This window comes from Ornithorhynchus anatinus, chromosome 3, assembly GCF_004115215.2.
Source record: "Ornithorhynchus anatinus isolate Pmale09 chromosome 3, mOrnAna1.pri.v4, whole genome shotgun sequence".
NCBI lineage: Eukaryota > Metazoa > Chordata > Mammalia > Monotremata > Ornithorhynchidae > Ornithorhynchus > Ornithorhynchus anatinus.
In genome coordinates, this window is record NC_041730.1 from 132,109,458 (window position 1) to 132,124,228 (window position 14,771).

Genomic DNA, 14,771 nt, shown 5'->3' on the forward strand with positions numbered 1-14,771 from the left:
GGGCTCGCAAACCACAGTACGCTGCTCTGCTCACAGTAAGTGCTTATTAAATGCCGTTTACTGATGGATTACATTTTAGTAGAGTGCACTGCCCACAGTATGAGCTCAATAAATAAGATTGAATGAATACCTAAGTGCTTGGAGAGTGGGGACTGAACTGAATGGGTGATGCAGTAATAATAATTGATAATTATGGTATTAAATGCTTAACTATGTGCCAGGCACTCTACTAAGTGCTGGGGTGGTAACAAGTAGATCGGGTTAGACCCAGTCCCTGTCCCACTTGGGGCTCGCAGTCTCAATCCCCCTTTTAGAGATGAGGGAAATGAGGACCAGAGAAGTGAAGTGGCTTGCCCAAGGTCACACAGCAGACAAGTGGCAGAGCTGGAATTAGAACCCATGGCCTTCTGACTTCCAGGCCCGTAGTCTAGCCATCCCACCAAGCTGCTTCTCAGAGTGTGTGTGTTTTGAGGGGGAACAGGGTGTAAACTAGCTTACGGAATGTAAACTCATTATGGGCAGGGAATATGTCTGTGAATTCTGTGGTAGTGTGCTCTCCCAAGCCCACACACTCGCTTTTCTAATGCTAACTATCTCAGTGTACCTCAATCTCTTCTATCTTGCCGCTAACCCCTTGTCCACATCCTGCCTCTGGCCCGCGATGCACTCCCTCCTCAAATCCGATAGACAATTATTTTCCCCACCTTCAAAGATTTATTGAAGGCACATCTCCTCCAAGTGGTCTTCCCTGACTAAGCCCTCCTTTCCTCTTCTCTCACTCCCATCCGCGTGACCCTGACTTGCTCCCTCTATTCAGCCCCTCTCCCAGCCCCACAGCACTTATGTACATATCTGTAACCTATTTATATTAATTTCTGACTTCCCCGCCCCCCAGAATGTAAACTCATTGTGGGCAGGGAATGTGTCAGTTTATTGTTACATGGTGGTCTCCCAAGTGCTTAGTACAGTGCTCTGCATGCAGTAAGTACTCGATAAATATGATTTAATGAATAATTTAAAGACTCCCAAGTGCTTAGTACAGTGCTCTGCACATAGCAAGGACTCAATAAATATGGATATAGATTGAAATGTACTTTTCCAAGCACTCAATATGGTACTCTGTACACAAAAGACTTTTGCTAAATGCCACCGAATGACTGACTCTTCAAGCCAATCAACCAATCATTAGGATTTCTTGAGCATTCACTGTGTGCCGGGCACTGTACTAAGCACTCGAGAGAGTCCAATACAATAAGAGTCAGTGAAAATTGTTCTTGGCCAATTTGATTGAAGTTAGTTTTAATACTCTGGACAAGGCACTTAACCACATTCTGTGTCTGTAAAATTAGGATAATTCCACCTGACAGAGTCATTGTGAGGTTAATGAAGATCATGATTATAAAGGGCTTTGAGCTTCTTCCAGAAACATGTCAGACCCCAGAGGTTCCCTCATCACCTCCTGACTGTCATGGAAATTCTTGAGATGTTTGCTAAGCCTCCAGAAGGTTAAAGGGGCCAAGAGTGTATAAAATTTGTCTGAAAATTAACTAGACCAGCCCTGATACTGTCCTTTAAATTTTCTGGTGTAGTGGCCGGCAGGTGGGACGTTTGAAAGCAACCCTCTCAGGATGATGATAATGATGGTATTTAAGCTCTTACTATGTGCCCAACACTGTTTTAAATGCTGGGGTAGATACAGGATCATCAGGTTGTCCCACATGGGGCTCACAGTCTTAATCCCCATTTTACAGATGAGGTAACTGAGGCCCAGAGAAGGTAAGTGACTTGCCCAAAGTCACCCAGCTGACCAGTGGCATAGTGAGGATTAGAACCCATGACCTTTGACTCCCAAGCCCATGCTCTTTCCACTAAGCCACACTGCTTCTCTGGAGTTCTCCCCTTCCTGCATCCCCCTACCCTCAAGTGCCCAGTGGCTTCCAAGTCGCCTGCATTGGGGAAACCCTGTTTTTGAAAATTGGGCTGTTTGGGGGACAAAAGGTGTCTGTCATTTGCAAACATTTGCTCCACAAATCAGAGACCAAAGCTGATTCAGATCTAAAGTTTCTGTCATGGCTAATAATGTTGATATTTGTTAAGTGTATACTATGTGCAGAGCACTGTTCTAAGCGCTGGGGTAGGTACGGGATGATCATGTTGTCCCACGTGGGGCTCACAGTTTTAATCCCCATTTTACAGATGAGGTAACTGAGGCACAGAGAAGTTAAGTGACTGTCACACAGCTGACAAGTGGCAGAGTGGGATTCGAACCCATGACTGAGAACTCTTCAGTAAACACTCGTTTCCTTTCTGACCCTCAATCTCTGGCATCATTTAGAGGACTTCAGAGGGGCCTGGGGATCTCCAATGAGCCAGAGAAAGCGTCCAGAAGTCGTGAGGAGAATCTCGTCCCTTTCTCCCTTCCCTGCCCCCTCCCGATGACCAGACCCACCAATACCGCTACAGCCCCGAAGTGGTTTTCTGTGGCCCTGCTTCTGAAGGGAGGTGAGGCGCCTTCAAATTCATTCTTTCGTTCATTCAATCGTATTTATTGAGTGCTTACTGTGTGCAGAGTTCTGTACTATGTGCTTGGGAGAGTACAATATAACCATGAACAGGCACATTTCCTGCCCACAGTGAGCTTACAGTCTAGAGGGGGAGAGAGATATTAATATGATAAATAAATGACAGATAGGTCCATAAGTGGTGTGGGGCTGGGAGGTGGGGATGAATAAAGGGGACAAGTCAGGACGACGCAGAAGGGAGTGGGAGAAGAGGAAAGGAGGGCTTAATCAGGGAAGGCCTCTTGGAGGACCTGGGCCTTCGATGAGGCTTTGAAATGGGGAGAGGGTAATCGTCAGTGGGATATGAGGAGGAAGGATGTTCCAGGCCAGAGGGAGCCCGCCCTGGCTGCAAAGCCAAGATCAGGGCAGCTTGTCTGGATGGGGGTCTGATTCAGTGTCCCAAGGTGACCCCGGGGTACCCCCGATCTCAAGGTCAAATGCTACCGTGTGACTGCCTAAGCCAGTGTGGGTGGGATAACACCCCCACAACCCAAACTCCTAGATTGACAGCCCAAGCCGGGAAAACAGAAGGTGTCCCTTATCCCCTTGCCAGTCAAATTAGGTACAGAGGAGGGGGGTGGGGAGGGCGGAGATTGGATAACCTGAGGCCGGAAGCTAGAATGACCAAGGAGCACAGGTAATAAATACTGCTTAATACAGTGCTCTATACACAGTGAGCACTCAATAAATACGATTGAATGAATGAATGAATGAATGAAATTCCTGCGCTTCTGCCCTTCTTGGCAGAGGATCAGTTGACGTTGTCGGTCTGTCCGTCAGTTGTATTTACTGAGCACTTACTGTGTGCCGATCATTTTACTAAGCACTTGAAGAGAAGATGAAATACCTATAGGCAGGCACATTCTCTGCCCATAACACGCGTACAGTCTAGGAGGTGGGAACAGACATTAATATAAATAAACCACAGACAAATACAGTCTGTATGAATCTGCACCTCTTGGCTATCAGCCTGTTATGGGCAGGGAGCATGTCTAGCAACTCTGTTATAACTGTACTATTCCAAGCGCTTAGTGCAGTGCTCTGCACATGTAAGTGCTCAATAAATACCACTGATCGATTGGCTGTAAGAGTACAGGTCCAAAGTCTCAGGACAGAGGGAAGGGAAAGACATTCCCCAATCCTCCTATCCTCCACTCACAAACTTCTATGTCCTAACCCTGGGAGAAGCTGGGAGAAGCAGCACCGCACAGTGGGAAGAGGATGGGGCTGGGAGGCAGAGGACCTGGGTTCTAATCCCCGTTCTGCCAATTGCTTGCTGTGTGGTCTTGGGCAAGTCAATTAAATTCTCTGTGCCTCTGTTCCTCAACTGTAAAATGGGTACCTGTTCTCCCTCCTACTTAGACTGTGAGCCCTATGCAGGACAGGGACTGTGTCCAGTCTAAGTAACTTGTAACACCCTGGTGCTTAGAAGTGTTCGACACTTAGTAAGCGGTCAATAAATAGCATAAAAAAGGAACCCTGTCCTGCCATGAACTCTTTGTTTGCCTCCAGGAAGATGGGGGAGGGACCTCTCTGGGAAAGGTGACCAGATTCTCTATATTCCCCCAGAAATAAAGCTCGTTCTGATCAGGGAACGTATCTGCCGACTCAGTTGTACTGTTCTCTCCCAAGTGCTTAGTACAGTGTTCTGCATAAAGTAAACACTCAATAAATACGATTGACTGGACTGAAGAAGCAGATGGGCAGCACCTCCATAACCTGCAACTGACACACTCACAGCCAACCAGGTTTGCCTGACTCACTGCCCGGTTTCCCTTAGCTTTTAGCTTCCAGCCTCCAGGGCCCACTGACTCCTTCCCTTGCTGGACCGATCTTCAGGCCGAAAGCGAACGGTTATTTCTTTTTCTTGTTGGCGTCAGGCTGAGGGGAAGTCATGATGTGTCAGATAATGGATGGATTTTATTTAGCTCATCCACTGCTGGGAAGCTTTTCAGAACTGCATTTTCCTAAAGGACCTGGATCTTACATCTTGAGATTGTAAAAGGAAGGTTGGTTTGTGGTTTTTCTTTGTGTTTATCCTGAAGAAATGGGCGAAGAGCATATATTTTGTTCTCGTGATTTCAGTTTATCTGATTTTCTTTGCCCCCGGACACATTAATAATAATAATGATGATGATGGTAATTGTTAAGTGCTTACTACGTGCCAAGCTAAATTTGAGACAGGATGGAAAAAAGAAAGTCTTGTTAGTCTGCTTAGAAAACAGCTTGGGTGATAAAGGATTTTGTTCAAGAACATATAGTATGGCTTAGTGAATGGAGCATGGGCCTAGGAGTCAGAGCACCTAGCTTCTAATCCCAGCTCTGCCACTTACTTGCTGTGTGACCTTGGCCAAGTCACTTAATTTCTCTGGGCCTCAGTTTCCTTAATCATAGAGTGAAAATACCTGCTCTCTCTCTAATTAATAATAGTATTTGTTAAGTGCTTACTATGTGCCAGGCACTATACTTATGAAGCAGCATGGCTTAGTGGAAAGAGCCTGGGCTTGGGAGTCAGAGGTTATGGGTTCAAATTCCAGCTCTGCCACTTATCAGCTGTGTGACTGTGGGCAAGTCACTTCACTTCTCTGTGCCTCAGTTACCTCATGTGTAAAATGGGGATTAACTCTGAGCCTCACGTGGGACAACCTGATTACCCTGTATCTACCCCAGTGCTTAGAACAGTGTTCTGCACATAGTAAGCGCTTAACAAATTCCAACATTATTATTATTACTAAGCGCTGGGGTAGATACAAGCAAAATGAGCTGGAAATACTCCCTGTCCCACATGGGGGTCACAGTCTCAATCCCCATTTTACAGATGAGGGAACTGAGGCACAGAGAAGTGAAGCGATTTGCTTACCGTCACACAGCAGACAAGTGGCGGAGCTGGGATTAGAACCCATGACCTTCTGACTCCCAGTCCCGTGCTCTATCCACTAGGCAATGCTCCTTCTCTGAACTGTGAGTCCTGTAGGGGTCCGGGACTGTGTCTGATGTGCTTATATTGGTTCGAACCCACCATTTAATACAGTGCTTGACATGTGGTCAACTCTTAACATTATTAGGAGCACTTTGGAATCCTAACCCAGGAGAAGGGGGAAGAGCACAAAATGGTGCACGAGGAAGGCAGTGTGCCTATTGGAAAGAGCTTGGGACTGGGAGTCGGGAGATCTGAGCTCTTATCCCGGCTCTGGCACTGACCTGGAAGGCAATCATCATAATAATAATGGTATTTGTTAAGCGCTTACTATGTGCCAAGCACTGTTCTAAGTACTGGGGTAGATACAAGGTAATCAGGTTGTCCCACGAGGGGCTCACAGTCTTAATCTCCATTTTAAGGATGAGGTAACTAAAGCCTAGAGAAGTGAAGTGACTTGCCCAACGTCACACAGCAGGCAAGTGGCGGAGCAGGGATTAGAATCCACGACCTTCTGACTCCCAGGACCGTACTCTATCCACTAGGCCACGCTGCTTGTAAATACTCAATGAATACCATCAATTACAACAAACTTATATCCAGACTACAGTTCTCTGGGGACTATTCATACATCTGGTGGTGCATTTCAAATGATGAAACTCAGTCTATCGGTGGTATTTATTGAGTGCTTACTATGTGGAGAGAGCTTGCAAGAGTACAATACAACAGAATGAGCAGATACGTTCTCTGCCCATAATGATCTTAAGCTAGCCCTCTTATTAACAGGGGTTCAATTCCATTTCTGTGAGCTTGAACGTAAACATTTTAGTGACCGGGTGAACCACTGAGAGGAATTTAGGAGTCCTGAGGCCTCAGGCCTAACATTTGCTGGATAATATAGGATGAATAATTTTTGATTAAGAAGTCTTCATTCTCACTTGCTTTTTCAGCACCATCAGCATTTCCGTATATATGGTAATTCAATTGTAATTCAAGGATTTATTTTGATTACTTTATTTGTAAATTTGTTTATCTCTGTCTCCACCACTAGAGTGAAAGCTCTTTATGGCCAGGAAATGTGTCCTCCCTAAGTGCTTAGTTTAGAATATGGCACCTGGTGGGTGTTCAGTCAAACGATAGTATTTATTGAGTTCTTACTATGTGCAGAACTGTACTAAGCGCTTGGGAGAGTATGGTATAGCAATATAACAGACACATTCCTGGCCCACGGTGATCTTCCAGCCAATAAATCCTATTACCAATAGAACTATTACTACTATTACGAGTCCAGAGGGGGAGAAGATGGACATAATTATAAATGAATCAATTACAGATCTGTAATTTAGTTGTAGGAGATGTTATAGGCTGGTTCATGAGCTCAAGTATACAGGAGTGGGGTGGAAATGAGAGGGAGGAGGTGAAGCCATACCTTCGACTTGGGGACTGCATGGTTTCCTTGCAGAAGTAGAACAAACACAGCGGTGAAAAAGATCAACCTGAAACCAATGACCGAAGAGTTAGAATTAGTAGGCGGGCCAGCCCGCCGCTGCCATTTTCCAGTGGACGACAGGTCTGATCCACCCTGAATCCAGGGAAGGGACAATCCTGAGATTGAGCCCAGGTGATCCTTTCCCCAACTCCCATGAACCACCCATGCCAGAGGTCTTGCAGAATAGAGATAATAATCATGATGATGGTAATTAAGTGCTTACTATGTGCCCAGCACTGTTCTAAGTGCTGGGGTAGAGAGGTAATCAGGTTGTCCCTCGAGCGGGGAAACGCGGACTGAACTCTTTTTAAGAAAAATGATCTGGGCGACAGAGTTAAGTTTTGACTGAAGAGGGGAGAGACAGGAGACAAGGGACGTCAGCAGTGAGGCCGATGAGGTAGTCAAGGTGATTTAGGACAAGTTCTTAGATCGGTACAGGAGAGGAAAGGGTGGATTTTAGCGATGCCGTAAAGACAGTGCCGACAGAATTTGGTGACATTTGAATACGTGTGGTTGAGTGAGAGAGATGAGTTGAGGATAATGGCAAGGTTATGGATTTATGAGACAGGAAGGGTGGTGGTGCTGTCTACAGCGATGGGAAATTAGGGGAAAGACAGGGTTTGGGTGGGAAGATGAGGAGTTCTGGTTTGAACATGTGAGGGACTCACAGTCTTCATCCTCATTTTGCAGATGAGATAACTGAGGCACAGAGAAGTTAAGTGACTTGCCTAAAGTCACCCAGCTAAGTGGCGGAGCCAGGATTAGAACCCACGACCTCTGACTCCCAAGCCCATGCTCTTTCCACTAAGCCATGCTGCTTCTCCTGGGGAGAGCTTGCATTGGATGCTAAGGGCCCTGACCTCTGAAGACAGAGCTGGAACCCTGATGGTTCTCTTGTAGGGCAGTAATATAATAATAATAATAATAATGTTGGTATTTGTTAAGCGCTTACTATGTGCCGAGCACTGTTCTAAGCGCTGGGGTAGACATAGGGGAATCAGGTTGTCCCACGTGGGGCTCACAGTCTTGATCCCCATTTTACAGATGAGGGAACTGAGGCACAGAGAAGTTAAGTGACTTGCCCACAGTCACACAGCCGACAAGTGGCAGAGCTGGGATTCGAACTCATGAGCCCTGACTCCAATATCAGACCTGTCCACTCCGGAAGTCACAAGAGATCAACTGTGAACCCGTTATTAGGCAGGGATTGTCTCTATCGGTTGCCGAATTGTACATTCCAAGTGCTTAGTACAGTGCTCTGCACATAGTAAGCGCTCAATAAATACTATTGAATGAATGAATGAATCTTCAGAGCTTGAAAAGCACTCATCTCCAGGGCCTGGGAGATGGAAGGTAAGATGTGTCCCAGCTAATGGAGGATGGAGAGGACATGTCCCAGGTGATGGGGGTTGTAGAAGAAGACATAATAATAATTATAGTATTTGTTAAGTGCTTACTAAGTGCAAAGCACTCTTCTAAGTGGAGTAGATACAAGGTAATCAGTTTGTCCCACGTGGGGCTCATAGACTTAATCCCCATTTTACAGATGAGATAATTGAAGCACAGAGAATTTAAGTGACTTGCCCAAGATCGCACAGCAGACAAGTGGCGGAGCCGGGTTTAGAACCCACGTCCTCTGACTCCCAATCCCATGGAGGGGAAGAAATGTCCCAGGTGATGGGGGATGGAGAGGAAGATATAATAATAATAGGGATTATGGCATCTGTTAAGCACTTAGTATGTGCCAGGCACTGTACTAAGCCCTGGGGTGGATACAAGCAAATCGTGTTGGACACGGCCCCTGTCCTATGTGGGGCTCACAGTCTCAATCCCCGTTTTACAGATGAGGTAACTGAGGCCCAGAGGAGTTAAGTGACTTGCCCAAGGTCACAAAGCAGACAAGTAGCAGAGCTGGGATTAGAACCCAAGCCCTTCTGACTCCCAGGCCCGGGATCTGTCCACTATACCACGCCCCAGGTGATGGGGGATGGAGGGGAAGACATGTCCCGACCAACTGGGGAATGGAGTCAACCTAGCAATCAGTGGTATTCACTGAGTGCTGACTGTGTGAAGAGCAGTGTACTAAGCGCTTGGGAGAGTACAATACAACACAGTAGATAGATATGCTCCCTTCCCACAAGGAGCTTACAGTCTCCAGGAGGAAGGTAAGACCTGTCCCAATTTGTCAGGGATGGAGGAGCAGAAAACATGCCCCAAAAGACTGGGATAATAATAACTCTGGTATTTAAGTGCTTACTATGCGTCAGGCACCCTACCAAGCGCAGGGTTAGGACATTTACAGTAATCCCAACTGTGCCCAACTGCCACCCAAGGTCTCTGTCACTGCTAACGTTCTTAGGTAAAAATCTTTATTGTGGCAAAGATGAATGGGATCAGAGAAGTGGGTGGAGAACAGAAACACCCCGGTAAGGAACTCGAAGACAGGAATCTTGACTTTTATTCTTAACAGGTTTTCCCAAGTGCTAATCCATCTTATTTACTTGAGTGCTTACTGTGTGCAGAGCACTATACTAAGTGGTTAGGGGAGGGTACAAGACAGCAGACTTGGTAGTCGTGTTTCCTGCTCAAAAGGAGCTTACGGTCCAGAGTGGGAGGCAGGGCAGACATAAAAATAAATTTTGGATAGGTACGGAAGTGCTGTGAGGCTGAGGGAAGGGACAATAAAGGGTACAGATCCAAGTTAAGGGTGAATGAGGGTTTAGTTGGGGAGGGAGTCTTGGAGGAGGTGCAGTTTTAATAAAGGCTTTGAAGGTGGGGAGAACGATTGTCAGATTCATTCATAATAATAATAATAATTGTGGTATTTCATTCAATTGTATTAGTGAGCGCTGTGTGCAGACACACTGTATTAAGTGCTTGGAAAGTCCAATCAGCAATAAAAAGAGACAATCCCTGCCCACACCAGGCTTATAGTCTAGGCAGGGGGAGATAGGCAGCAAAACAAGTAAACAGGCATCGATGTAATTGTTAAACATTTACTATGTACCAGGCACTGTATTAAGCTCTGGGGTGGATACTAGCAAATGGGGTTGGACACAGTGCCTGTCCCACCAGGGGCTCACAGATCTGACATTTCTCATCATCTCATTTTACAGATGAGATAGCTGAGGGACAGAGAGTTGAAGTGACTTGCTCCAGATCACACAGCAGACAAGTGGAGGAGCCGGGATTAGAACACAAGACCTTCTGACCCTCAGGCCGGTGCCCTATCCACCATGCTGGAGGACGTGGGCGAGGGATAGGCGGTGGCGAAATACATGAGATCAAGGTACAGCGAGTAGGTTGGTGTAAAAGGAGCAAAGTCAGTGTGCAGGGTTGTAATAGGAAATCAGTGAGGTGAGATAAGAGGGGGCAAGCTGATCGAGTGCTTTAAAGCCGGTGGTAAGGAGTTTTTCGTAGGATTCGAAGGTGGATCAAACCTGGAGTCAAACCGGATTCGAAGGTGGAATCGAGCCTGGAATCAAATCAAGAACCCTGGGGGTTCCCGAGGAGCGGGGAAACGCGGACTGAACTCTTTTTTTAAGAAAAACGATCTGGGCGACAGAGTTAAGTTTTGACTGAAGAGGGGAGAGACAGGAGACAAGGGACGTCAGCAGTGAGGCCGATGAGGTAGTCAAGGTGATTTAGGACAAGTTCTTAGATCGGTACAGGAGAGGAAAGGGTGGATTTTAGCGATGCCGTAAAGACAGTGCCGACAGAATTTGGTGACATTTGAATACGTGTGGTTGAGTGAGAGAGATGAGTTGAGGATAATGGCAAGGTTATGGATTTATGAGACAGGAAGGGTGGTGGTGCTGTCTACAGCGATGGGAAATTAGGGGAAAGACAGGGTTTGGGTGGGAAGATGAGGAGTTCTGGTTTGAACATGTTTAGTTTGAGGTCTTGTTGGGCAGTGGTGTCCTGAAGGCTGAAGGAAATATGCAAGACTACAGAGAAGGAGAGGGATGATAATAATAAGTGTAATATTTGTTAAGCATTTACTGTTCTAAGCGCTGGGGTGGATACAAGCAAACTGTGTGTGACACAGTCCCTGTCCCGCCTTGGCCTCACAGTCTCAATCTCCATTTTACAGATGACATAACTGAGGCACAGAGAAGTGAAGCGACTTGCCCAAGGTCATATAGCAGACAAGTGGTAGAGCGGAGATTAGAACGCATGACCTTCTGATTCCCAGGCCCGTGCAGTAGCCACTGCGCCACGCTGGTTCTCAGAGCTGGAGATGTAGATTGGGGAGTCGTCCACAGAGAGGTGACGGTGAAGCCACGGGAGCTAGTCAGTTCGCCAAGAGAGTGGGTGTAGATGGAGAATAAAGAGGAACAGTACTTCCTCAGGATCAGGCATCCAATCGTGTCTATTGTACTCTGCCAAGCGTTTAGTACAGTGCTCTGCACTCGGTAAGCACTCAGCAAATACTAATGATTGAGTAGATGTCAATCAAGACCATCGATTTGATATCGTATGTCACCGGGCATCCTTAGTGTTCGGCCACTAGCGGGCCCTCAATATATTTAAATAAGTGAATGAAAGAATAGGTGGGCTCCACCCTCTAGATTGTAAACTTGTTGTGGGTAGGGAACTAGGCCAGAGTTTGTACTTAATTCTACTATAAAGAAAGCATTGTATTAAGGACTTGGGAGAGCACAAAAGAGTAAGAAATCCTAATCCAGGCCCCAGGGAGTTTATAGTCTAGTGGGGGAGACAGATATGCAAATGAATTAATAATAATAATAATATAAATAATGATGGTATTTGTTAAGAGCTTACTATGTGCCAAGTACTGTTCTAAGCGCTGGGGTAGATACAAGGTAATCGTGCAGGGGTAGATACAGGGTAATCAGGTTGTCCCATGTGGGGCTCACACCTTTAATCTCCATTTTTGCGGATGAATGTTGGTATTTGTTAAGCGCTTACTATGTGCCGAGCACTGTTCTAAGCGCTGGGGTAGACACAAGGGAATCAGGTTGTCCCACGTGGGGCTCACAGTCTTAATCCCCATTTTACAGATGAGGTAACTGAGGCACCGAGAAGTTAAGTGACTTGCCCAGAGTCACACAGCTGACAAATGGCCGAGCCGGGATTTGAACCCATGACCTCTGACTCCAAAGCCCGTGCTCTTTCCACTGAGCCACGCTGCTTCTCGAGGTAACTGAGGCCCAGAGAAGTTGAGTGACTCGCCCATGTTCACACAGCCGACAAGTGGCAGAGCCAGGATCAGAACCCAAGCCCTCTGACTCCCAAGCCCGGCCTCTTGCCACTAAGCCATGCTGCTTCTTAGATAGGGAAAGTAATAAAGTGTATAAGCGAAGCATCTAAGTGGTTCAGAGACTGTGGAAATTTTTTTGTGTGTTATTGTCTTTATTATGCATCAAGCACTGTTCTAAGTTTCGGAGGAGATACACGATAACCAGGTCCGACAACATCCCTGTCCCTCATGGGGCTTCCGGGCCAAGTGGGAGGAAGGACAGGTAATAGATCCCTATTTTACAATTGAGGAAACTGAGGCCCAGTGAAGTGACTTCTTCAAGTTCACACAGGAGGGAAAGGCAGAGCTGGAATTAGAACCCAGGTCCCTTGACTCTCAGTCCTGCGTTCTTTCCACTAGGCCCTGCTGCTGGTTAAGTGTTTGGGTGATGTAGAGGAGGCAGATGGGGGACACAAGGTGAGAGAGATGACAGATTTCTCCCCGAAACCCTTCGGGAGGACCCACGTCCTCGCAGAAAGGGAGACCAGAAGATCGTGGGAGGTGTAGGGAGAGGGAGTTCCAGAGTGGGAAACCTGTCTACCAACTCCGTTGTATTGTGCTCGCCCAACCTCTCTGCAGTGCTCAGTGCAGTAAAGTGTTCTGCACACAGTAAGTGCTCAGTAAATACCACTGATTAATTAACAGCAAGGAGGGTGTGAACCCCACGTGGGGAAGGGATAGTGTCTGATCTGATCGTTCAGTCGTATTTACTGAGTGCTTACTGTGTGCAGAGCACTCTACTAAGCGCTGATCTCTTTATTATCCGATTATCTTGCATCTACTCCAGCCTTGACCCGTAGTAAGGCTTCGTAAGACTGTGAGCAAGGTGTAGGACAAGGGACGTGACCAATCTGCTTCTATCTACCCTCGGTGTTTAGGACAGTGCTCAGCACATAATGAGCACTTAAATGCAATCGTTCTTCTTTTTCTTCTTATTATTCATAAATTCTGTCATTATACTGGTCTGTGTCCTCTCGCCTAGGTCAAGGTCACTGAATAATAATAATAATAATAATATTTGAAAACGCTTACTATGTGCCAGGCACTGTACTAAATGCTGGGAAGATACAAGAGAATCGGGTTGGAAACAATCTCTGTCCCGCATAGGGCTCACAGTCCTAATCCCCACAGATGAGGAGACTGAGGCACAGAGAAGTTGAGCGGCTTGCCCCAGGTCACCCAGCAGACGAGTGGCAGAGTGGGGATTAGAACTCGGTGCTCCTCCCATTAGGCCGCACTGCTTCTGTGGCCTAGTGGAAAGAGTGGCTTGATGCAACGGAGGCATCGTTCTCCCTCCCTCATCTCCTGCCTCATTCTCCCAGAGGAGGAATGAGCCGCTGTGGCCAGGAATCATTAAGACTCGAGCAGGGGCAGCTCCTGGTCCGTTGAAAATGGACCAAGATCCAAGGTAGAGGCTCAACTCATCAGGAAGCTGCGATGCACTGGAAATTGATTTGGCCTTTGAGAAGGAGGAAATTAATTCTGCAGCCATTATTTGCCTTGGCCCGATTCCAAGCCCAAAGAGAAGGGAGAAGAGTCAGGTAGGTAGGTAGGTAGGAAGGGAGCGCAGAGGATTGAGAGGAAAAATCCGGTCGACTTTCTGCCCCCTCCACTGACCCTCTGTGAGACCTTGCCTTTCCAGGACTAGGAATCAGAGGACCAGGCGTCTAATCCTGGCTCTGCTGCTTGTCCGCTTTGTGACCTTGGGCAAGTCACTTCACTTCTCTGGGCCTCAGTTTCCTCATCTTTAAAGTGAGGTTTCAGCGCCTCAGCTTTTGCGTTTCCTCAACTGTAAAAACGGGGCCCTTCTGGGGCGCGAACTGTGTCCGACCCGATTAACTTGTATCTATCCCGGCGTTTAGAACTGTACTGAGCAGCCTGTAGAACTGGAGAAGCAGCGTGGCTCAGTAGAAAGAGCCCGGGCTTGGGAGTCAGAGGTCATGGGTTCGAATCCCAGATCTGCCACTTGTCAGCTGGGTGACTGTGGGCAAGTCACTTCACTTCTCTGGGCCTCAGTTCCCTCATCTGTAAAATGGGGATTAAGACTGTGAGCCTCACGTAGGACAGCCTGATGACCCTGTATCTACCCCAGCGCTTAGAACAGTGCTCTGCACATAGTAAGGGCTTAACAAATACCAACATTATTATTATGACTTGACACATAATAAGCACTTAAAAAATACCATAAAAGATACGTGCTAATAATAATAATAATTCCGGCACTTGTTAAGCACTGTGCCAAGCGCTGTCCTAAGCGCTGGGGTAGATACATGTTATTCAGGTTGGACAAAGTCCCTGTCGCACATGGGGCTCACAGTTTTAATTCCCATTTTACAGATGAGGTAACTGAGGCCCAGAGAAGTGAAGTGACTTGCCCAAGGTCACATAGCAGAAAAGTAGCTGTTCTCCCTCCCCTTTAAACTGTACTCCTCATGAGGGACAGAGACTGTGTCGACCTGATTATCTTGTATCTACCCTAGTGCTTAGTACAGTGCTTGGCACATAGTAAACGCTTAGCAAATAACACGGTTGTTATTATTA

General features: G+C 46.8%; 1 protein-coding gene across 1 annotated transcript in view; it reads right to left on the bottom strand.

Annotated features, from left to right (window-relative positions):
• The window catches only part of PRAP1 (proline rich acidic protein 1), a 38,914-nt gene that overhangs the window by 15,595 nt on the left and 8,548 nt on the right, over positions 1–14,771 (bottom strand). Inside the window, exon 2 of the mRNA XM_029061356.2 lies at positions 6,908–6,974. Coding sequence (XP_028917189.1) covers positions 6,908–6,974 — 67 coding nt within the window. The remainder of the gene's footprint in view (positions 1–6,907; positions 6,975–14,771) is intronic.